The sequence below is a fragment of the Haliaeetus albicilla genome, chromosome 1, assembly GCF_947461875.1.
Source record: "Haliaeetus albicilla chromosome 1, bHalAlb1.1, whole genome shotgun sequence".
In the NCBI taxonomy this organism is placed as follows: domain Eukaryota; kingdom Metazoa; phylum Chordata; class Aves; order Accipitriformes; family Accipitridae; genus Haliaeetus; species Haliaeetus albicilla.
In genome coordinates this window covers 74,755,562-74,781,442 of record NC_091483.1, presented here as the reverse complement: position 1 = coordinate 74,781,442, position 25,881 = coordinate 74,755,562, and the positions used below count along the sequence as shown (strand labels likewise).

General features: G+C 38.4%; 1 protein-coding gene across 2 annotated transcripts in view; it reads left to right on the top strand.

Annotated features, from left to right (window-relative positions):
* The first annotated feature begins 1,110 nt into the window (after positions 1-1,110).
* Positions 1,111-25,881, top strand: part of RGS12 (regulator of G protein signaling 12) — a 90,047-nt gene continuing 65,276 nt past the window's right edge. The window contains exons 1-3 of one of the 2 annotated variants that reach the window (XM_069794740.1): positions 1,111-1,284; positions 7,591-9,537; positions 25,669-25,788. In XM_069794740.1, the coding sequence (XP_069650841.1) occupies positions 7,681-9,537; positions 25,669-25,788 (1,977 nt within the window). In that variant the 5' untranslated portion in view covers positions 1,111-1,284; positions 7,591-7,680. The remainder of the gene's footprint in view (positions 1,285-7,590; positions 9,538-25,668; positions 25,789-25,881) is intronic. The other variant, XM_069794732.1, reaches the window with a different exon arrangement.

The following is a 25,881-nucleotide window of genomic DNA, read 5'->3' as shown; positions in this document are numbered from 1 at the left end:
ATTCTCCTTCACCTTGTGGCTGGTAGGTTCAGTTCCAGTTTCAGGTTTCCAGTGCATAGAGACAGACACCAAAACGAAGAAATCCCCCACATACAAAGGATTTCTACAAGTCCTTGTTAAGAGCTAAAGATCACAATCTTCTGCAAAGATCACAAAATCTTTTCAGGTTCTGTAGGAAAGTCAAACACCTTTGGTTAATTCTTCCCTTTTTTCTGGACCTTATATTCCTCAAGAATCTCTTAACTGACGTTCACTTTTACGTGTACCATCTTCCCCTCTTCCTATTCCTCCTCCTTAAAGTAAGGTTTTCTAGTATTGCCCTTTTGAAATAAACAGCTGTCCCCCATGTACTTTGAGAACTTGTTGCCTGTGCCCTGCTCCATCTGGGTGGCAAAACTTGCCCTTTGCACATGCTCTTGCCCTTTGGATGCTTAATTACTACGAAATGCCTCACCTACCTCCTCACCCTCGTGGGGTGGCTTAATGGTTGAACCTAGTGCCACCCTGCTCCCTCCCACTTTTCCCTTTACCTTGTAAGGTCTGTCTCACTTTCTTCCTGGGCTTCGAGGCACGGCACACCTGTTTGATGCACCTCTGAACGCCTCCCGCCCTGTCCTCCCTGACCAACCTGCCCCTTCTCCTCAGCGCCGCTTCAGAGCTGCCGGTTATTCTAACCAGTCTCGCCCCGCCAGCTTAACGTCGTTGTGCTGTTTAACACGGGGACTGGCTCTACTTTGTCCTCCCGGCTCCGAGAGGACCGAGCAAGCTGTCCCCGCTGTGCGGTGTTGATCATTTAATTCCTCCCCTCGCCCCGGTTTCGGCCGCGGGGCCGTCCCTCCCTCCCGCCTCAGCCTCGCGCCCCCTCAGCGGGCGCCGGCGAAGCCCCGTTCGAAAGGGCGCCGGCAGCCCGCGCCTGCGCACTCCGCTCCCCGCTGGAGGCGAGGGGGCGGGGCGCCCACTGCCCACCGCGCCCCGGCTCGGCGGCTCGGGGAGACGAAGGAACTACGCGGCCCGGCATGCCCCGCGCGGCCCGCTCCCCACGGCCGGAGGGAGCGGGCCCCTCGCAGGGCACGCCGGGAGCTGTAGTTTTTCGGCCCTGGGTATTGTCTCTCCCCTTTCTCTGTCCGGGAACCCGACCGCCACCCCTGCCGGGTGAGTGCGGTGACTGACAGCTCCTCGCAGCCAGTGGCCGAAGCGCTGTGTGGCGGAGCCCGGCGCCCGTCTCCTCGGTGACCGGGGGGAGCTGGTGCCTCAGTAGAGTAGCCGGAGTCCTGGGGGACGGAGGTGAGTGGGTCCGAGCGGGGCAGCGCCCACCCGGCTCTCCCATCCCCCTCGCCGCCGAGCGCCCGGCCCGGGACCCCGCTCGGGGTGTGGTGGGAGAAGGGGGGCGGCAGCCCACGGGCGGCGTGAGGGGAACCCGGGGGGGAGGGGAGGGGGAGGGCAGCGCCCGCGCCGCCCCCTCTGCGCGCCCCTCAGGCTGCGGCGCTGCCCGCGACCCCCGGGCCGGGGCGTGTGCCAGTGTGGGTGTGCGCGCCGCGGGTACTCCTTGCCCTCCCGTCTTTTTACCGCTTGATTTTTCAAACCCTCCCTGCGGGCTCAGGTGCCTCCCCGCAGCTCCACCCCCCCGGGAAGCGGCGGCCCCGCGGGCCGGTTAATGTGTAACCCCCGCGGACCGTTGCTCCGGGCGGCGGCGGCGGCGGCGGCTCGGACCCGGCGCCCGCCCCTCCGCTCCGCTCCGCTCCGCGGCCTGCCGGCTCGCCCGGCGGGATGCTCCCGCGCCCCGCTGCGCCCGGCGGGGCAGGAGCCCTCCCCGGGAGGTGGGCTGCAGCCGGGTCGCCGGAGAAGCCGGCGGTGTAACTTTTCGAGCGGCTTTTGCGCAGGGTTGCGCCGGGAGTCAGACGTGCCCCGCCCCCCCCCTCCCCCCGTCTCTCGTGGAAGCGCCGTGAGTACAAACCATCCCAAGCCTTTTTCCCGACCGCTTTTATTCCTGAGCACATCTCGCGTGTCGCTGCTGCGGTCTGAAGTGCTGCCCTTTTTCGTGGCGTCCCGTCAGTTTTGGAACGTATTTGCAAGAAAAGAAGGGGACACACACACACACACACGCCTATCTACCAACAAAACCTTTTCACCTTCTTAAATACAACAAATAAATTAATCTGAATTGTAAACACACGACTGTTTATACAATAGCTTTGGAAAACTTTGTCCTTCGTCGCAGGAGTCTTGTCGGACAAAACGGCAAATGTCCTATTTGTGTTCTTTACGCTTTGTACGCTGGCTTCAGTGTTGAGAAGAGTTTTTATTAACAACTATTTTTTAGCCTGCTGTTACTAATTAAAGTCAGTACTTTTCGAATGATCGCACTAGGTACACCTAATTGTTTTCTGGCAAAGCAGTTGCTGCTTATACAGGAAACATAATGGTATGTTTTGCCAATTGTGAAATGCTGATAAGACTTTTTTATTAAAACACTGTCCCGCCCAAGTTCTGAAACAACTAGTAGCTGTCTTTGCAGGTTGTGCTGTTACATTTCTAGTGTAACTTGTCTATAAACATGTACCGCATTTGAATAGTGAGTGGAATTCAAATTTTATAACTTCATTTGAGCTTTGTAGTGGCATCATTTGTGAAAGTCAGTTCTGCCTTAATGAGTGACACCCATGCTGAAGAGTCTTTTTCAGCACTTCAAGACCTGTGTGAGGGTTGAGGGAACAGTCTCTCTCCTTTATGCGCTTCCACTTTGGATGCTTTATCCTCTTACTGTCTCGCTATTGAAAAACAGGATGAAGCCAACCAGTTCTCTGCTTTTCAAAAAAAAAACCAACCCAAAAAACCCACCACATTAACATGGATCCTGTAGTGCCGAGTATCAGCTCATTTCCAAAGGCTTTTCAAAATGAACTGGTGGTCAGTTTTGTAGTCTTAAACTTCACATGCTCCCTCACTGCCCTCTAACTGTTAAGGTTATAGTCTAACATAGACTATAACAGGAATGTGCCTCCTGTTTCTGTTTGCTCTTTTTGTTGCTATGAGTTAACAAGAGCAGAAGCAGGAAACAAACCACCTCTCTCCCTTGAAAGTAAGCAAATAAGTATTATTTTTCTCTGGAGTAGAGGGTTTGAAAATGACATGAAAAGCTAGCATGGATATGTAAAAATGTTACATAAAGAAATGCAGTGTTTGTGGGATAAAGTACAATTCAACTGTAACTGGTATTTTTGGTGTTTTATACCCCCAAAATAATTGATTGAAATGGTAGACCAGAATGTATGCTGGGAGAAAACTCAAATGTTTCTTTTTGTTTTGCAGTTCTGTCACAAAGCTGATGTATATGGGCAAATTATGTTATTTCACATACTTGAACAAGTCTTAATTTGTATATATTAGTGTTTCTGTCTGAAATGTCCTGTGAAATATTTTGTAGTTGTTAAACTATATTTGTCCTGTGTCATATGACTAAGCTGTGTTGGTACAAATTTTGATGAACTTTCTGAAATAATAGTATTAATTTTATATTTGCAGTGTTCTTCAAATGATAGTAGGAATTTTACATTTTCAGTGTTTTTAATAAGTATATTGAACTGTCACAAAACTATATTACTTGCTTAGGATTTAGTTACTATGTATTACGAATTATTCTGCTTTTGTAGGCCTGTTTTCACCTATAAAATGCACATATCCTCCTGACTAATACTCACTGATATCTTTTGTACAGACTTTTTTCTTTAAGACTTACTTTATCATACTTAGTGGTAGCAGAAAGTCAAAGTAAGCTTGGCCATGTGTAGTATTGTGGTGTAACTGTTTTTCTGACATACTGTATATGACTGAATGTAATTATGCTATCAAATTAATAAAATTCAGTGCTATAATTATTAGAAGTAGTTACAGTAGCATATTAGTGGTAGGCTCAGTAAGCTTCAGTATTTAATTTGAACTGAAAATCAACAGCTCAATTTTCTTTGGTTATGCGTCACAGTTATCACAGGTTCACTATAGTTCACTAACAATTTCACGTTTTAGTAAACATGCAGACACCTACAAAGCTTTATATCAGCGCAACCAAAACGATGTCTTTGTTTCACTGCATACAGTGCACATTTTGTAATTTATTGCAGGAAAAGGATGTTCAGACATATGATTGCTTTGAAACTGTAGAAATTTGTGCCATACCTCTTTAGCTCCAGGTTTCAAATCTGCAAAGAAAATTAAAACTTAGGCAATTAGATAATTTGATAATTTAGTTTTGAACTAATTTGTTAACAGTTTATAACTCAAATACTCTGTGTTGGAATCTCTCTGGTTATGAGAAACACTATTTTCATAATTTTTCCATTCGCCTGTCATCCCATTGTTGCAGTAATACATATTTGAATGCTGAGGGTTCTTGCAGAAGAGCTACATTTAGCTTTTGTCTTGAAGTTTCCTAAGATAAATTTAGTGAGTTGTTATTTGTCATGGGTGTAATGGGCACAAAAAATGCACAATAATATTCAGCTACTGAGGGAGGGAAGAGATGGCTTTTCCAGTAATGTAACACAGTTTTTAATTTGGTTTTTATGGTGTATATACACATTAATAGCAAAAAAACCTTTAATGTTGAATTACTTCCAAACTTTACACTCACAAAATTACACAAATATTTTAATAGCTGGAAGTCTTCACACCTGTGGAACTTCGTCATTAGAGAAAAGTAATATATTAGCAGCCTGCTGTTTTGTTTTTACAATGGTCAGGTTTTGGAACGACGTTCCCTTATCAGTGGTTATCATCTGGAATAAACGCTTGATGTGTAAGGGGCATAGGTTAGCAAGGCAAATAAATAAATAGACTTGTGAATAGAGTTAAAAGGAATCCTCTCATAGCAAATGTGGAATCATGAGGTAAGACAGCACTGGGGTTTGCTTCTTCCCAAGAGCAGCCAAACTACATTTTCATTGTGTGTTTTTTTTATAGTTGCATTTAGGGTATTTTTTATAGGTTTAGAAAGATAGCTGGAAAAATCTGTTTTTCTTATCAGCCACTTCAACATTACAACATTGAATATTAATTTTTTTGTAACTATGGCTTTTTATTTTTTTTTTTTAGTCAAGTTATTTATAATTAATACTCTTTTAATTGTTTCCTTTCCTCTTGCAAGCTAGTAGCACACTTTTAGGTGCCAGATACTGTAGTGCTTTATGTTGACCAGGTAAGCAGCACAGTTTTGGAGGGTACCCAAGGGACACATTAGGCTGTTCTCCAGACAATTGGGAACTGAAATATTCACTATAAGGCAAATTAAAACATGTATATACTCATGCTCCTAGATAGTATGTTTTTATTTACTGTTTGGCATTTGTTCGGTTTTCTTTGGTTGGAGAACTATATCTTGAAATGTTTAATGATTATTCTCAGAAAGTACCAGACCTATTAGAGATAGCTGAATGCACAGTGATCTCTTGGTTCACAAGTTTAGCCTCATCAGGAAGAGGTCCATCTATGTTTAAGGCACGAGATGATGCAAGTTGACGGGTCTTTTACAGCAACCTGTGAGATTGGTTAAATGTTTGCAAAGCATTTCTTATGTTATGATTTCCATTCAAAGGTTAAGTGTGAAGTTTCATTACTTCTTAAAGTGAAGTTATTTTCTTAAATTATAGGGGAACTGTTGTTACTGAAGCTAGATAATTGCTATATTAAAACAATTTGCAAAAACCATACTACATTGAACAGTCACAGCTGCACCATGGAGACATAAAAATCTGATGTCCCTTTGTTCAAAAAAAACCAAACTAAAACCCAAAAGTAAAGTCAAGTGAATGTCTTCTAGTATCTTGAAGGCTGTCCTATTTAGAATTTGGAAGGGTCCTAAGGAAATCACATCCTGTAGTTGAGTATTCAGCACAATATTCAAGAAGCAACAGTGTTTTTTTAAAATTTGGTAATCAAACAACTCAGATGTAGTTAAGTAGTTAAGACTTTGATCCTAAATTGTATTTTAGTGGTTTTGGTTTTCTTTTTTTTTGTGGAACTTGGCCTTTCTGTTTGTTCTGTCCCAGGCAGAAATACTGTGAAAGTAGTGTGCTGTGGATTGCATCATGTTTTGAGTGGGGTTTTTTGTTATTTCTGTAGCTGAGAGCAATGTCAGAAGGATTTCTTGGTCATTTTTCTTCCATGCAAGTAGTGGGTTGAACACCACTTAATTTAACACTTTAGATACAATAAATAAATGTGTGTGTGTATGTATATTTTTTTATGTCTATCTATTTATCTAAAATGTTGCCCACATATACAAGATACTTTATTTTGAGTACCTTATACATTTTTAAGCATGTTACATTGTGACTGAGTTATGAATAAGCCTGTGGACCAGCTCAGGGCAGTAATTATTTTCAGATTAGTTCTCACTTGCTCAGACCGAGTTTCTTGCAGTTTTATGTAGCTGTAGTCCTCCAGTTATTTCAGTCATCAACCAGACCTGTGGAAGTAAGAGTTCATATCATGCAACAAGGGGATAGTTTCAAAAGTTGAACAAGTTGTCATTTCTATTCCTTGTGTTAAAACACTTTTTCTGCATTTCAACCTGCTTAGTGGAGGAAACCTCTCTAAAACAATGGAATTTACCTGAGTATAATTAGAACAAGACATCCAGACTCCAATGTCAACACCAGAATGTAATGAAATCTGCTATTTCTTGCTGTTCATATAAAGCTGCTTTATCTTAATTGTAAAGTCATGACTAGATTAATACTGGCAGCATGTGGAGTTCCTTCTTTTTTTCCTCTTTTTTTTTGAATTTTTAAGCTAAACTAAAACACATGGCTGTTGGAATGAGTGACTGAAATGCATTTTTTTAATGTGTTTGCTTTCTGACAAATTATTTTTGAGTAGATTAAATTGATTGATGTAACAGTAAATCTGATTTTGGGTCCCTTTGATCTAATATATGATTGAACGCCCATTTGCTGTTGCATACGTAAGTGAATTGTATGTGCAAAAGTTGAAGTTTGAGATACTTATTTTAAGCTGCCTTTACAGCCAGTCAGTGGAGAGATACAGGCAACTGTAGGGGTAATTTCTTTAATCTGTTTTACGTGGATACCTTTGGTACCTGTTTCTGTACTTTGAATATAAAGCAGGGGTGGGCTATAGCTGGGTAGATACACTGAGTTCTAATTTTTATGTTGTTGGGAAAGGATAGGTGAGCTTCATCCAGGATTTTAACTGTGCTGTAGAATGTGATGGTATTGCAATGGTTCAGTAAGCCAGAAGCTAACTGAATAGTAGGTAATGTGGTGGAGTTGGGGAAGATGTAAGATACTGTGGTATAAAAACATCAGCTGTACATCAGAAGAGTTAGATTCTGTTCTTTGCTTTGCCATTTTGTCATTTTGGACAGCTACTTTATTTGCATTTGCTACTGCTTTCTCATCAGTAAAATGAAGACTACGGTACCTGTTCTTTTCAAATTGTTTTCAGTGTTGTGTTAATTCTCTAGCAGAGTTCACTAGCAATATTTCTGAACAGTAAAGGGAATATTGGGTACTAAAAAACCTGAAATATGATAGAGAATTAAAATGTGTTTTGTTTTTTTTTTTCTTTCTTTAGAGCTTCATCAGGTGAAGGAGTGATACTCTTGAAACATGACAAAAACCTGGACTAATTAGAAGTTTTCCTACTTCAGGGAAAAAACCCAAGATGTATAGACCAGGGGAAACGGTCAAACGTCGACTCAACATGCATGCTCCTCCTCGGATAAGAAGTGTGGAAGTTGCTAGAGGAAGAGCAGGTTATGGGTTTACCCTTTCTGGACAAGCTCCTTGTGTTCTTAGTTGTGTTATGAAAGGAAGCCCTGCAGATTATGTTGGACTTAAAGCAGGAGATCAGATATTTGCAGTTAATGAAATCAATGTGAAAAAAGCCTCTCATGAAGATGTAGTGAAACTTATAGGAAAATGTTCTGGAGTCCTGCACATGGTCATTGCTGAAGGGATTAGTCATATAGATTCATGTTCAAGTGATGAAGAAGTTGGTTTTTATGATGGGAAGGGGTGGCTGAAACCCAAACCTGACTCTAAAGCTCTGGGTATAAACAGAGCAGAGAAAGTTGTTGAAGAAGTGCAGTCTGGTGGCATTTTCAACATGATTTTTGAGAATCCTACTCTTTGTGCTGGTAACTTGGATAATTCTGCACCAAAGCAAAGATCGTTTTCAATTTCTGCTGCTATTAAATTTGAAACTGGCAGTGAAAGCGTAAGCAATCCAAACCTACTGTCAAAGGAAGAAATACCCAAAGTCCTGAATGATGATTCAGTTTTTAGAATTGGACTGGAGAGTGCCGAAGACTTTGGATTAGATGCAAGCATTTTAAATGTTGCCATGATTGTAGGTTACCTAGGCTCAATTGAACTTCCTTCAACAACCTCGAATTTGGAAAATGAGAGTTTGCAGGCTATTCGTGGATGCATGAGACGTCTGCGGGCAGAACAAAAAATCCATTCACTAGTGATGATGAAGATAATGCATGACTGTATTCAGCTCTGCAGTGACAAGTCAGGTGTAGTGGCAGAATATCCTGCAGAGAAACTGGCATTCAGTGCTGTTTGCCCAGATGATAGAAGGTTCTTTGGACTAGTTACAATGCAGACAAATGATGATGCAAGCTTGGCTCAGGAAGATGAAGGGGTTCTGAGGACATCTTGCCATGTTTTTATGGTGGATCCTGAATTATTTCATCACAAAATTCACCAGGGCATAGCAAGACGTTTTGGACTGGAATGTACAGCAGATCCAGACACAAATGGCTGTCTAGAGTTTCCAACATCATCTCTACCTGTTCTTCAGTTTATTTCTGTCCTGTATAGGGATATGGGGGAATTGATTGAGGGAATGCGTGCGAGGGCTTTTCTTGATGGTGATGCAGATGCTCATCAGAATAATAGTACAAGCAGTAACAGTGATAGTGGAATTGGAAATTTTAACCAAGAAGAAAAGAATAATAGAGTTCTGGTGGTTGATTTAGGGAGCAATCCAAGTAAACACATTCCTAACAGCATATGGGAAAATCCAGTAGGAAGGGGACAAAATCAGCCTGCTTCCCACTGGAATGGCTTCTGTCATGAACAAGAAGGAAACATTCCTTTAGAAGTAATTCAGAATGATAAGTCCCAAAACGTGAGCAAACACTTAAGTCCTTCTGCTCGTATTGAAGTTCCACTGGTTTCCTCCCGAAATTCAGTACCCCCATCAAAGAAAAACACTGCAGGCATAGGCAATCAAAGGTGGTTGCCTGTGCATGTTTTACAAGAATGGCAGCATGGAAATGCTAGCGACCAGGAGTCTTACACTGATTCTACGGACGGCTGGTCAAGTGTTAACTGTGGAACTCTTCCCCCGCCAATGAATAAGATTCCAGCTGACAGATACAGAGTTGATGGCAGCTTTGGTCAGCCACAGTTAAAATCTCATAAAAATGAATGGTCTAAGAAGATGTTTTGCATGCAGAACAAATTTGGCCCTCAGCACAGTATTAGGAAGTCTAAAGAAGATAAAAAGGTAAGAATATGTTGATACTGGTTCCTAAAAAAACAACAAAAAAACCCAAGCCCAACAGCCTATGGTATTTTTACACCATGATATTTGCATACTAATATTTAAACATGTATTATATCTTTTACGGAATTTCAGGTGAAGAAAATAATATGGTTCTTTCTCCTTTGCAGAGGCTTTGCATATTCCTGTTTAATTGAGCGCAGCTCTGGAATTGTGCTTCTGCTGGAAGTGTTGTCTGTTAGAGCTTTCTCACATTTCTTCTTGTCTCTTCATTGTTTCCAAATGTTGCAGTGGCATTGCAATAAAAGGAGACATGACATTCTAGCAACTTCAGTTCCTTCTGACCTCCAGCAGCAAAAGAATGGAAACAGTCTGGATCTTCAGTCTGGTTCCTTTTTTATAGAAGGCTGGCTTGCAAATGTTATTATTTTAGTGATACCTATTTTTATAGAGATGTAGTCTAATCATTAGTTGAAAACTTGTGTTGTACTCTTTAACTGAATAAGACAATTTTACTATAAAAATTCCCTCCAGGAAATAGCATTAAATCTACATCAAAGGATAGTTGATGTGGTTATAGTGTCCACTATTAGGTCACAAATCTAACATTCTGCCAGTAAGCTGTAATTCAAATTTTATTCCAAATTACTGCTTCATCTACTTGTTTTGTCTGCTATTAGGCTTCTATAAACCAAAGTGAGAAGATTTAAAGAGAAGCGTGGGAGGGGTATCCAACATAATTACTTACTGTTCCCTTTGTCACATACACGTTTTGCTGTTGAGGGAACTAATCTCATGGGAGTCTGTTGTTGATAATTGGGATTCTCTAGTAAAGTGGAGGTCATTGGTCCTAGACTAAGACAGTAGCAGAGTTGTATCTAAAATATTTGCTGACTCCAGGGAAAGACAGAACCTTATACTTCAAATTCAAGTGTCCATCATGCTATCCAAATCTGTTTTTGAAAAAGTGTTTTTTTTTCGCCTGATTAAAAACATCCAACTGCTGCTCAGGTGGATGGCAGTGGAGATTCATTAATTGTTTCATATTGTTACAAACAAAATCTTTGCATTGGTGTGACACTCAGGCATAGACTTTTGGGGGATTAGAATGCAGAACTTCAGAACATTTTGGTTTTGGTGTGGAAAAAAATTATTTTTTATTGCTTTTCTTGCACTGTAAAGCTGAAACTTTCACATATGTTCTTTTGTATGCTTTTTGTGCTGAAAATAATAAAAAAATAAACTAGTATATATAATAGTTATGCACTAGTGTATTTTTAAGGTGAAGTGACTGCTACAGTCAGCAGTGTTTTCCAGACACACAATAATGTATTAAATTTCAAGTGATCTTAAATACAAGGTGATTCACACTTTTCAAAAAGCAAACAGAAACACTTAATTTGAAAACATTGCCCACTGAAACCACCTAACATTCAATTCTATCTGCTGCCCTGAAGACTACATGCTTCGTGATCTCTTTGCTGATGGACCAAGGAAAAGGCCTCTTTATATGCAGCACCTGGTGCAGATGCATTATGGACGTTGGTCCTAAGTGCTCTTTAGGAACTGGACCAGCTGCCTGGGATGCTGTTGAAATTCCTTCAGGGTCTCTGCAACAAGTTTGTCTGCAATGTTGTCCATGATAGCAATATGTATTAGATTTTTTTCCCAGAGATTTAGAACTAAAAAACCATTTCTGAAATGTTTGAAACATTTATTTCATGGAAGTCAAGAATATACTAATGAAAATCTCATAGAAAATTTTACTCTTTAAGATGAAAGATGTTCTATATGTGGGTAAACAGTAATAATATTTCCACCTACTGTGTCACTTAGATCAGCATATACCAGAATATATGTTCCAACACTAAGTATCTCAATTAATCTTCCCCTTTAAGTCTATTTACTAATAAAATAGGCATTCTGTTCTTTGATTAATAACGTATTTGTTTGCAAGACACATTTAAAATATTCCTACATGGCTATAGCATTTAGTCTCCTCATTAGGGCTACAGAACCTCTTTTGCATTTTAATTTTGTTTTTCAGTATTATTGAAGGCTATTGAAACTGATGAGAAAAGCTCATGAAAGTCTTGAAATCATTTCCAAGCATAAGTTGCAAGCACTTAGCATTATTCAGAGTAATTCATAAAGATGAAGTAGTACTATGTTCTCATCTTAAATCTTTAATGAAAATAGTCAGGGGATGTCATTACTGATGAATGTACCTCTGTGCTTCTTTAGGTACTGCAGAAATAGGAAAAATCTATGTTTTTGCATATTAGGGCACTAATTTGCTTTCATAAGAGAATGATATTCAGAAGTTCAGACTCTCTTTTTGCTTTGTGTGAAGAGAAGAGGTAAGACTGTCTATTCCAAAACAGTATTCAGATGGGTTAGATGCTGTGTTCTAGAAAACTATACATCCTCAGCTTCCTGTGACCTTTTTAAGTGGTGAGGACTGATTTTACACAGCACGCTCAGACACGTTCCAGTCATGGAATAAAGTATATAAAGTGGCCACATGGGATTACATTCATATTTTTACAATCTAGTGGCTGAGTCTAATGCTTCATTTGGCAGAGCAGACCTTAAATTGCTTTTTAATTAAGGTGGGTTTTTTTTGTCTTTTACATTAATACTGAAGGGTAATATATCTTATGAGTGGGAATGTGTGAAAGCCACTAGAGGAAGAAAAGGTTACCAAAGCTAGTTTTTTGTGATGGACTCTGCACATCCATATTATGTACCCTCTTCCTTGGAGCTTTCATTACACACTGGGGAAAGGACATGAGTTCCTGGATGCAATTCTGATCTAGCAGAACTGCTGTGCAGCTAAACAGTGATGATCACAGCATGTAATTCAGGAAAATATGATGTACTGTATGTACAGTGCTAGTTGGAGGAGCATATACTCTTTCCTGATTTTATAGCTGCACTAATGAAACATTTGTGAATTGTACAGAACATGAGCAGATGTGAGAAAGCTCTAGTGAACATACCTGTTTAAAACTGTACTTTAAGAACTGGACCTGAGAGGTGTTTCTTGTGGGTAAGGAATAGGTATGGCATTTCAGACTTCAGGTTACAAGGAAGTAAACATGTTTTCTGAGCATTGTTTTCCCTTTAGTGTTGTAGTCCCTTTAATGATGATGTTTTCAGCTCACAAATTAGGATTGTGGTTAATTTTGTAATTGGCAAGAACACTTTAAATATTAATATTCTTTACACTGCTACAAAGCATTTTAAAGTTCAATATAAATGTGAATAGTTAAAAAAATTAAAATGCCTAATTTGATTAAATGTTACTGCATAGCATAAGGTTTTTTGTTTTGCTTTAAAATGTTGTAAGGAATTTATCCCTAAATTACTAACTCATACTTTCACAATTGCTGTATTTTTTGGGTTTTAATCTTTGGCTTTTAAAATGATTGTTGTTAGTAAGAAAACTGAATCAGGGAAATCTTTGTTCTATTCCACCTCTTCTGACTGAGATTTAATGGAGGGTATCTCTGGCCCTATGCATCTCTAAAATTATTTCCTGTACTGAACTTCACGTTTCCCATGTTTCTTAAAAGTTTCATGTGAACAGATTTCTACTGAAGCGTCTTATGAGACTTTTTGGGGAGTCTCCTTGATTTCTGTAGGCCTTAGACTAAAACAAGTAGGGGGAGGCCTGATGATATTGCTGAAATTCACTGAAAAGGCAGATCGTGGAAGGTAAGGTGACTTTCAATCTCAGAACGACTAAGGAAGATTTGTGGTGGTGAGAAGCTTCTGAATTGCTCTAAGACTGATACTGGGCAGGGGTGTGTAGTCTCCTGAGGCCTATGAGACTAGCAGATGAAGAGTCTGGTTATGGTTTCAGTGGGAATGGAATAATTCCTGCTTTTTTGTTTGTTATTCCTTTTGCACTGTAGTACCTTTGCTGTTGCATTGTTATTTTCACCTTCTTCAGCATCCCACTAAGTTCCAGTCACTTACCTACTCACCCTTTTGCATGATTTTGGGTTAAGCAAAAGAAAAGCACCATAAGCAGTATGAAAACATCAGGGGATGTTAGGATTGGCAAGGGACTTGAAAAATTGCTGAACAGGGAAGCATTCCTTTCCCTCTAGACTAAATTAATATGGCCAAAAATGCGTCTACCCATTACTGTTTTAAATTAAGTTTTACTGGGAAAATACTCCTTTTTCCACTCAAAAGCTTCATAACAGTCAGTTTAGTCTTTGAGTTTTCTCTCCATGAGGACAGAATCCTAGGCATTGACCTCTCACCATTCTTTTTTTTTTTTTTTAAAAGAAAGTCTGTTTTAATATTGTGGAGGCAAGTATAACATCTAAGATCACAAGAGGTTTCACAACCTGAGCTTAGTAACTAGTATTTGGGTACTAGGTTTATTCCAAGTGAATGTGACAAATTTATTAAAAAAGAATTAAAAAGCCTTTTAAAAATTCGGGTATTGATTTTTAGAAACCCTTTTCTGCTTCATATTTGTTGTAAGACTTCTGTCTTGACCACATTATTGTTTGTGCTCATGAAAAGTGTGGATTTGTAGATTTGTAGATCTTAGAGGAAGAAAAAAAAAGATTATTATTCTAATAGATTATTATTTCTATTTCACTAGAAACTCAGTGACTCTGAGACTCACTGGACAATAGTATTGCAAATACTTTTTTTTTTTTAAACCAAAAAAACCTATCAACTGCTTTGTAACCTTCATGACCTAAGCTACTGAAAATACTGTAAAAATGTAGAAGAGACAAGACAGGTAAGCGATACTGTGGGGTTCACTAATGCATCTTTCCTTGCCAATATATTTTCTGGGTTACTACTATTGTTAACTGTATTTTGATCAGAAGTTAACTGTAACTACTTCACAGTTGTCTTTGTTTCCAAAGCAAGTATTACTGAAAAAGATATGCTGTTCAAGTTAAAAATGGAATAGAGTTTTTTTGGTGAAACTTTGTAATTTGCTTCAAATCGAAGAATTGCAGTTTTTCATGTTGGGAACTGGATGGTAAACTAACTGAAAGGCAGATATTTTAGATGCAAAGACAATGTTGGCAAAGCTATGTGGTTCCCATATTTGTTTTTTGTTGTATAATTACATGTTTTTTTCCCTTTCCTCTACAATTCTGTTTGCTCACTAGCTTAAATTGTTCCACCCCAGCTGTTTATAAAGCAGAATTAATGGCAGCTGGATTGCTATTCTTACTCAGTGCAATTTAATGTTAACCTTTGGAATTATAGGCTTTGATCTGATTTGAGATGTACGTATATACCTTAAAGAGAACTCAACTGAAATCCCAAACACCAAGCTAGATCTGAGAATGTGCTAATGTGAATTAATCTGCAAAAAGGCATTTATATGAAATGGGTCCTCTGATACATTTTGCTATGAGAAAATGAAAAGCAATGAAATGTTTAGTAATTTCATGCAGCCTTTTCTTATGTATTGTAATCTTCTAAAATAATGATTCAAGAAAATGGTCAGTTCTAGCATCTTTAACAATGTATATAAAGCCAAAATAACGCTGGGTGCTTTTCTCTGAAAAAGAAATTAGGTAAAATCTAGACAGTAAATGTCTGTAGAGCAATGTTGACTTTGTGAAATTTTCTTATTTCAAATTTATGTGCTAGAGATTTAGAATTTTTCATTACATCTGAATTCATGTGTTTTCTAGATCAAGGGTAGGTTTGGGCTCCAGTTAACATCATGACAATTAAGGGGAGATGCAGACATCTAAATATTTCTGAGCTAGTTTTGAGTCGCAAAGTCACAGGGGAAGGTAGCATCTTGAGAAACAAAAAGAAACAATGAAGAAAATAGCCTGGAGAACAATAATTAGCACAGAATGAATTGAAATGATGAAAAATGGCTTTATTTTAAGTTTTAAACATAGAAGCTTTGAGATAAGAGATTCTAAAATTATTGTCTGAGCTTTCAGTTGTATGAAGATGGGCCCCAATTCCTTGCAGTTGAGAAGATTTAGAGAAGAAAAGGAGCTATAAAATACCAGTTCTTCACTGGAGAAGAAATAGGTCGATATGGAACAAAGGTCTTTAATTAACAAAAATAAATATGGAATTGCTAAAACTTACCTGAAGTGTCTAAACATTCTTCTCATACTTAACTCAAAAACATAGCACTGTACCAGCTACTAGGAAGACAATTAACTCTGTCCCAGTCTGAAATCTAGTCATGGCTACCTTATACCCATTTCTTCTGCTGCTAGTGTCTCCTTTAGTGAAAGTGGTTCTTCAGTGTTTACCTTTTTGTTTATGCATAGAAATCATGTTCTCTTTTGGCTTTCATTTTGTTTGATGTAAAGCGCTTAGTCTTTTACTCTTCTAGGAAGTAAAGTTTTCATTCTCTGGATAACTTCAGTAGCCCTTTTCTGAAACTATTTTAGTTTAAATTCTTCTTTCTTGGAGCTGAGTGACCTAAATTTTATGCTGGTTTCCTGGTCAAGCTTTTGTGTAATTGTAGTGTACATTTTCCTGTCTCTGTTGTTAATAGTTCATACAATACCTCTTCATATATTATTTACTTTTCTTCATAGCATATAGCATTGATGGTTAATACTTATTTTGTAATCCATCAGTATAAACATCCATATATATCAGATGAGATATCCAGGTCAATATCCTATTTTTGACTCCGGCCAGGAGCAGCAGCTTAGAAAGACCTTGGAAGAGCAGTGAAAAATATATCCTTGTAATTTTCAGCAGCACGTGGTTTCCTTTGGTAGAGACACCATCCACATCATTATGCGTAATAACCTTTGTGAACATTTGTTCTTGAAATTGTTGTTTCTTAAACTCAGTTGTACTTTTGCATTCCTGGTATCATTTGACTTATTCTGCAGTTTAATAGGGTGGAAAGAAAACAGTACATAATTGTACTTTACATGTAGTTTCATTTCATCCCTGCTAATATTTGTAATGAGAAATACTGAATAATCTTACTCTCTATTTATTTTCTTTTAGTCATTTTGTTTTAAAACTCAGCACCAATCACTTGCTTTCCAAGCAGAAGTCAGCTTAGTATCCTCCCATACAAAAGTTTTTTCATAATTGTAATCTTCCTCCCTTGGTTGTACTACATTACTTTTGAGATGGGTTGACCAGAACTATAAGCAGTTTTTAAAATGTGTGGGCAGGCAATGTATTCATAAAGCTTATTTCTTGATTTCTTTTGCTTTTCTGATGATTCTTCATTTGTGTTTTTGATTGTTACTGATTATTGGGCCATACTGACTTAATGTTCCCAGCTAATGCCTACCTAATGTTCAAGATGATTTGGAACCAATCGTTTTGTGTGTACTTGTAATTTGCTCCACATTTTCCCCTAGTGTACTCAGGTCTTTCTGTTCCTCTGCAATTTTCAACTAATAGGCTTCCTACTCATACAAGATACTATTATCTAGTTAAACTGAGAAAATGATCTTACTATTCCATCTTCATTAATAACATCGTGTGTGTTTTTTCATTTGAAAAGGGATTAGGATAGTACTGAAATGTAGGTACCTAGTATCCTTAGTACAGGAGACAAACAATACATTTCATTTATTTGGATGTCCAATGTGACAGGACATCCTCTTTTCTATGTCTTCCCAGAGCGCATAGAGATCTTACATGAAATTTTACATCATTCTTGATTATATTATGGGGCTAACTGCCATTAAAAATGCCACTGTAATGGTTAGAAGGCAGTGAAATGTGTCATTATCATCTGATTAGTAAATAGGTGTTCTTAAAAGTGATCAAATCCATTGACCAGGAATGGTGAATAATAACCATTTGAATCCTTTGTCATACTGGTGCCAAAAAAAAAAAATCATTACAGGAATTGCAGTGTAATTAAAGCCTGTGAAAAAGCTGTCAGTAAAGTTTGAATGATGCAAGACCTTTTTTAATTAACCCTCCCCCACTTAATCCCATTTTGTGAGGTGATGTCAGTCCATGATGATGGCAGCAGCACAGGGCAGCCTGGAGAGTGTTACTTCATTCTTTTTTTGTTCCATAGGACATGGAGCCCTCTCTATCAGCATGCCTACCTCTACCCCAGGACTTACTGCTTCTGTTCCTGTTACGGTCCAGGGGACTGGACCCCAGCAAGCTCTTTTCCCGTTGCCCTCCCAGATTCTTTTCTCTCTTTTGGGGTACGAGAGGCCCTAACCCAATATACCCCATATTTTAATCCGTCTTGTTCTCAGGCCCCATAGAGCCTCACTGTACAAGTCCTGCAAGTCTGCACTGTCGGTTTTTGGGTGGAGGAGCACGTGATGCTGGCTGATAGGATGAGGGGTAAAGGCAGGTCATGGCCTACAGTCTTGCCTGCTCTGCATTGAGTCAGGAGAATGGGCACTTAGGGATAGTAGTGGACAACAGAGGAAGGTTAAGCCAAATGGTCCAGAGCAGGATTTGAGACTAACACTGATGAGAGAATAATATTTGTATCAACTACTTTGTTCTATGAACGTCCAAGACTTTCAGTATTTTTTGAGATTTTGTGCACTGAATATATTGGCGTTACTGTGGCATCCCTGTTTCCCATCCCTTTTCAGAGGGGTCTAAATTAGAAACTTTCTTTCTGAAGTCTTAAACCTGCATTTTTTGTAAAGATGAACTGCCGCTCCAGACTGACCCTTCTTCTGTTTAACATCCAAGAGTATATTTGGCATGTTTTGAATATCCACACAAGTTTCAAATGATATGATTTGTGTATCCTGTGTGAAGCTCAGGAAGTTCAAGAAGACCAAGTGCAAGGTGCTGCACATGGGTCGGGGCAATCCCAAGTACAAATACAGGCTGGGTGATGAGTGGATTGAGAGCAGCCCTGTGGAGAAGGACTTGGGGCTGTTAGTTGACGAGAAGCTCAACATGACCCAGCAATGTGTGCTCACAGCCCAGAAAGCCAACCGTATCCTGGGCTGCATCAAAAGAAGCGTGGCCAACAGGTCGAGGGAGGTGATTCTGCCCCTCTACTCTGCTCTGGTGAGACCCCATTTGGACTGCTGCATTCAGCTCTGGAGCCCTCAGCACAGGAAAGACATGGACCTATTGGAGTGAGTCCAGAGGAGGGCCACAAAAATGGTGAGAGGGATAGAACACCTCTCCTATGAGGAAAGGCTGAGAGAGTTGGGGTTGTTCAACCTGGAGAAGAGAAGGCTCCAAGGGAGACCTTATTGCAGCCTTCCAGTACTTAAAGGGGGCTTATAAGAAAGATGGGGACAGACTTTTTAGCAGGGCCTGTAGTGATAAGACAAGGGTAATGGTTTTAAACTGAAAGAGGGTAGATTTAGATTAGATGTAAGGAAGAAGTTCTTCACTATGAGGGTGGTAAGACACTGGCACAGGTTGCCCAGAGAAGTTATGGATGCCCCATACCTGGAAGTGTTCAAGACCAGGTTGGATGGGGCTTTGAGCAACCTGGTCTAGTGGAAGATGTCCCTGCCCATGGCAGGGGGGTTGGAACTAGATGATCTTTAAGATCCCTTCCAACCCTAAACCATTCTAGGTTTCTGTGATCTGGGTTCCAAACTATTGTGCACTTTACCATACAAAGTCATAGAGTCAAACCTAAAACCAGTGCTTCAGTAGCTGGAAATAGGAGTAGGACAAATTAAAATTTGATGATTTTATAGTTAGTATGATTAAGCTTTGTGACATATAGAACGTAGCAAATTTGTATTGGTTGAGCTGCTTAAACTGAGGCCTTTTAAATGGTGCTGTTCCTTTTTTTTTTTTTCCTGTGATAAAATCTGTGAATATAAGCAGCCTCCTTTTGTTACACGCTTTTTAGAGGCAATTCAGAAATCGGTACTCAAATTGACACTTGTACACAGACACTCATAGACAGAGTTTTTGTTAAAAGAATCTAATTTATTGGACTTTTTAGTACAGGAAGGTGCTTAGATGGGGAATTGACTCTCTGGAATAGGATGGCCAGTTGCTGTCTGGGTAGTGATGGTTGTTTCTGTTGCAAGCGTGGTTTAGCTGGGTTGTATAAGACTCTCCAAACTGTGGTTCTGATGACTTTTTTTTAATCCAGCTGGCAAGTGGTCCTATGTGACCATTCTAGCATGTGTGTGCTCCTTTTGTATTATCTTAAACCGTCAGGACAGAGGATAGTATACTTGTTCCACCTCAACAGGAGGAGGAAACAATTTCTATCAAAGTTACTACATACCAGTAACTATATTTTTGTTTTAGAGCTTATAACTTTGTTCATGACACTCAATTACTTCCTTACGCTTTTTTCCTCAAACATTTAAAAAAATTATTTCACTCATGTGCCTGTGAATCTTCTGAGATTAGCTTTCATTGTGAAACAGTTTTGAAAGCATTTGAAAGCATCCTTCTGTAAATGTAGATGATCAGGCTTGTTAGTGTTTTTTTAAACTTTTTAGAATAGCTCCCCTTCATATATTTTACCTTTCCCTCTTCCTGCTCTTCCACACAGCAGCCAAAATCTCTGTCCCATAAGATTCAACCCCTTTAGTTTTCCTTTAAGGTCACATGAAAAGATTAAATTCCATGAAAAGATTAAATTTGCTAGATGTTGTAAAGATGACCTAAGCCTCACAGTTTTTCTTCCTCCTCTTTTCCCCTTTCTGGATTCCTGGTGCCAGCTCCGTGTATTTTGTCGTTGTCAAGGATGCATGAACACCTAGCAAAAATCTCCCACTTCCTTGCAGCTCTTGGAGTACAAGAGCCCCCAGTGTCATCTCCTTGCTACCTCCTTCCTGCTCCTCCAGCTTTAAAAATGTTGTACCAGAGGACAGGAATCTCATTGTTTTATTACTTATATCCAGATATTTGGATAAAAGGACAATATATGTTTAACTGTAGAGAGACACAAAGACTATGTAGTACAAAATGGAAATTCCAGGTTGTTATGTATGACAATTTGTTAAAAGGTTATAGTACCTGATAAGTGCATGTGCTACAATATGAAAGAGCATGATACAGCTCAAGCTATAGCTGGTAATTTCTTTAAGCTAATTGAAGATGTTTTCTAAAGGTGTTTGGTTTCTTTGGGTTCTGAATAATTGATAAGGTTTTATCAACTTGCTTCTGTGCACTCAAGCTCCAGGTTAGAGTATCGTATTGACTATCATAGTTTCACATTGCATTTCTTTGGTAGTACCAACTTAAAACAGTTCCTGTCACACTCGGGCTGGAGTTGGCAGTGAGCATCATCAGTTGTGTTGGCATGACTGTCTGTGGATCTGTGTTAGAAACAGGATTATTTTATTTTGTAAACTACAGTTTATTGTTAGTGGAGATAAGGGGGCAGCCATGCTGCAACTTGGGAGCTGCCATGAGTGGTCAGAGGTACATGCAAAGTCCTTAAGCTAGCACAGCTGCTGAAAATAATGTTATATGGAGCTACTGCCTAAGTTGTTTGTCAGTTAGAATTACTTCTAAGAGCCCATCCTTTTTCTTTCTGTCTTTAAAGAACTAGATTTGTGCAAATCACCTTGTATTTGATCATTTTTGTTCTTTCTGTCCCTCTGTTTGCAGTCTAACATGAGTCATATGCTTCTTCACTCCATCTTGCTAATACATGAAGTACAACATTTTCCATTTTCTCATTTGTACTTTTCTTGTACACCTTTCTTATTATCAGACAGAAACTGTTCTCACTTGGACATTTTCACAAATGGCTGCTATATCAATCCTCCTCTGGTGATTTTTGCTTTTAATGCTTTTCTTGTCAAGTAGATTAGGAGGTAGCTCATCCACAACGCCAAATAAGCAGGTTAAAAATTAAATTTTTTAAAAAAATGTATTTGAAGGGAAAGACAGACAATAGTTTGGTCAGTGATTGATGGTTATTTCAGGGGAATGTATTTGCACTTGACATTTCCTGTTAGCCTAAGGAAAAAGAGTGATCCAGTTATATATTAAAAAAAATAATTATGCAGACCCATTCATTGTCATGCTTTTTCTCTTATAATTATACATTTAGCTGGTTTATTTCAGTCCATGCTAGTTCATAATTTTTACTTTGTTATAAGAATAGAAAAAGGAATGGATTTTTTTAGAGCATCAGTGTGTTTATTCCTTTAATCCTTTGTTGTTTTTCCTCTCCATCTGCCAAATCGTAACAGGATAAAGGCTTTTAGAGATATGTTCTTTTGTACTTTCACCATGATAGATAGTAGTAGCAGGTTGTAAGAATCTGTATTGCAAAATGCAGAGGATGTATTGCTGTAGCACATGCTTTTCACTAATCAACTTGTTTTCACAAATTTCTGTGCTTTTCTGTTTGTTTCTGGATTCCTGAAATGAAGGCACTTAGTCAAGTATCAAATTACTTTAATTTCTTATACTGTTCTGTGATAGGATCTCTTAGATATTCTTGTATCTAGATATTTTTAGAGTTTTCTTTCATAAATTCAGCAACACAGTGTTTCTGGAAGAGAATCTCTAAGATATGATAGTAAATATTTCTAGGGCTTATAGGCAATCTGTATTTTAAAAAACCCACAGCCCAATGTTCATGTAGCAAATGTCAGTGTTTTAGTTTAGAGTGAATGAAACAGCGTTTTGTTGGTTATATAGTGTACTGTTCTGAAATTTATTTAGGTTCATTTAATGTTTTTTAATATCTGTTTAATAGTGTAATAAAGGCTTTTAGAAGTATGATAATTTCTTTATGGCTAACAGACTGCAAAATTTACATTAATATAAGTCGTACTAGCAATCTCTCTTTGCTCAAATACTGTGGTTTCTTTAGCCATGCTGATTAGTACATTCTAGTTGCAATGGCTGTTCTCTCTTCAAGTCATGGATGCTTTTATTTCCAGCTCTTCAGAGTCCCATGAAAAACATTTGCCAAAATGTTGTTACTATTTGCTTAAGCAACGTGATTCTTTCTTTATTTGTGTGCGTGTGTGTATGCAAGGCAATTTCTTTAATTGATCTGCAGAAGGAGGTCTGCCTTCATAGTCTGAATGTCTGGAAGAGAGTCAAGAAAAGATGAAAAGGGAGACTTCTCAGCAGCATTACCAGGAAATTAAATACTTTGTGAACTGAAGTCTTTTTTTTAGCAATGTCTTCCTTAATTTCCTAGATTATTAATTTGATTCTTCAGAGCAAGGAAGAGATTTTTGTCAGTTGAAAACGTTTTCCTAATTGCAATTGTTATCCAAATGGGTTGGGGAAATGGTTAGCTCAGTGAATTTTTATATTTTGTAATTGTTTCTTAAGCACTGTTTTATTCTCAGGGTTTTTTTTTCTTTTCCCTGCTCTTATATTTATCATTCCATCCAGGGCTCAATAGTGAGTTTTGTATAAGAATGTCAAAAATAGTAAATAAAAATTTTGATTGGATACTAATTTACTGTTCTGTTTTCTAGTACCACACAATTTGCAAGTGTTTTTTGTCCACTCTCCCTCTTTATCTTTGTTATGTTTCTGACAACAAATAGGTAAGCAGCGTTTACTTCTAAAATGGGGCATCTGGTAATAATTAATCTTATCTAGAATCTGCTTCTCAGTGGAATCTAACTAGATTTGTTTTCAGGCAGTTTATTCCTCTCCCTTCAACTTGTAATGTTTCTGTTTCAAAATTTTTTTGAGTGTATGTTCTCTAGTTGTATGTCTAGTCTCCCAGAATCATGTTTGGCAATCTCCACTATTTAAACATATATTGGACAGTTCATATTCTTTTTGGACTGAATTGGAAAGAAAAGTGAAAATGTATTCATTATTCAAAATAGATATGACTGCTATTGATAGGTTTTTTCTTTTGTTTCCTTTCACTAGTTTCCTTTTATGAAAGATGAAGTTCTCTGAGGGATGCATCTTGTTTTGAGAAATACATGAAAGACCATTAAGCAGAATCCATACTGTGTAACTATTTCATTAGTTTCAAAATACCAGTTAGTTATACTTGCACTAGTGAGGTCATTAATTTCACTAGCCTTAGAATTTGCTGAGCTGTTTGTAGTCTGATAGTCTTTTCACTAATTCACAGATTAAGAATTTAAAAATTGCAAAACTAGTGTGGTTATACTTGACTACTGGTGAAACCTAGTAGTTGTACCCATATATTCCTGCTGTTTTAACAGGAACATACTCATACAGGAGGAGCCGTGTTAGTGTTCTGGTATGTTATGCAGTAATAGTAACGGATACTGCTGAATTTATTCAGGGGTTAATGCGGAGTTCACTGTTTGACACAGATTACAGCATGAGGTATAAGCTTTCAGTTTAGACAAGAAAGACTGCTGTGACTGTAAGGTATCAACCAAGCACGAACCACCTCAGTGGTACCTGCCTGGATAAACAGATGATTTTAAAATTGCTCAGGAAGACAGGAACTATCCTCATTCCAGTGGCTCCTATCTGTGAACATTGATGGAGAGCAACTTTCCTGTATTCACATTTAGTCGATCATTTTAGCAAAAGCCATCATAGCTCGTTTATACTGTGCTTTTAAATGTTCTCTTAAAAACCTTAGAAACTAATCTCCAGTTGCTGGATTTCCAGTTTTCCTTGGCAGAACCTGCCTAATTTTCTTCTCAGCCAATAAAAAACCCCACCTTAGTAAACTGAAAATTGTGAGGGAAGGAAATTTCATATAAAAATGGATCACTTTTAATACTGAATGAAGAAGTTGGAGTCTCAGCCTGTTGCAGTGATGAACCCTGCTACGTACTTTGGATTCAGATTCCTGTATGCTGTGTTATGTCTTGACATTTCTATAAGCTTGTAAACAGTCTGTTGTGAATACTGGTGACAGTCAGAGCCCTGTTGGGAAAGAATAGTGTTGACTCCATGGGAATAAGCAAACAGGCAGACATCTTCTGTTGGATACCTTATCTTTTATTGCAGTAAGGAGGCTGTATAATATTCTCGGTGCTCTTCTCTACTTTGTATGAGTGTTGTTAGCATGAGATTATAAGGATGTGAAATTTATGATTGTTCTTTTGGCTTATGTGATGTATATAGACTTTCAAACAAGTGATCAAAGGGATACCAAAATATTTCAGAACTGAGAGCACGGCAACTTGCCCAAGGGAAGAAACAAATATAAAATTTAATAAATATTACAAAGCTGCCAATAAACAATTATAAAAGTACTAATAAATATATTTTTAAGCTTACTGTTATGAAGAAAGATGCTGAAATGAAATAGAAGAAAATTTACTCTGAATTAAACTCTTACTTTCTAAAGGAAAAAGCATCAGAAGACACGGAGGAATTTTCCCCACATTGAATTTTACAGTGAAAGGCATCCAACATTTCAGGCACATAATCACAAGTTTTCATAATGTAGTGAGTTTATGTACATCTGCTTAGCACCAGTCACTGACTGTGTGCCTACTCTTAGGTTTAAGCTTACACTTTGCCATTTGGCATAAACTAGATATGTACATGCTGAGCTGTTGTAGCTTAACTGACATCTGGTGACTTTTTAAGGAGAAAGAGTATGATTATGAGGAAAAGAGAAAGCCATTAGATTTGATTATTGCAGCACCAATCCTGGTCATGGAACATCCAAGTGAGGTAGTTTCTTTCCTCAGAATAAAAGTTCCTGCATTTTGTACTGTGTGATTTAAAAAGTTGCACTTTACAGTAGCAAGCCTTTAAAAAAAGAAAAAAAAAAAAGTAGGGAAAGTAAGATTTTTAAAAGTGTGGAGAAAGATTCCAACAGAAGCTGGGTGAGATGATTTCTTGGATGGTAATTTCCTATAGAAAGAACAAATATTTTGTCATTGCAAGTATTTTCCAGTTAAGACGGTAAAGAGCTAGGATTGTCTTGCTTTTCATTAAACTCTGTCTACTAATACTGACATGTAATATGTGTACACTTTAGCAACCAAACTGATGACTCATGTTTATACAGTAACTTAATGCTGAATATTTATGATGTTTGACTTGAGACTGGAAAAGTCATAACTTTAAATGATTTTAATACATGATTTTACAGGGGCATGGCAAGTGATCAACTTGTGTTGAAATTGTGGTCCTGTTACAGGTTTGCAAATCCATCTCCTTGGAATTCTGTACCTACCAATGCTTAAAATTCAGATACTGTCACTATGGTCAGCAATGTACTAAAATTAAAGAAGAAGTAAAATAATAATATATATTGTCTGTTTTGTTTAGGGTGCAAAATTTGGACATGCAATGGGATTAAATCAGGCTCCTCCTCCACGTTCTTCTGTTCGAAGATCATTTGGAAGATCTAAGCGATTTAGTATTACTCGTTCTCTGGATGACCTTGAGGTAATTAACTTTCACTTAAAACTTAGAAGTGAGTCCTGGAGAGGAACTTACAGTAGTTAATGCTGATCATTAATGAAAGAAAGTACGTAATAT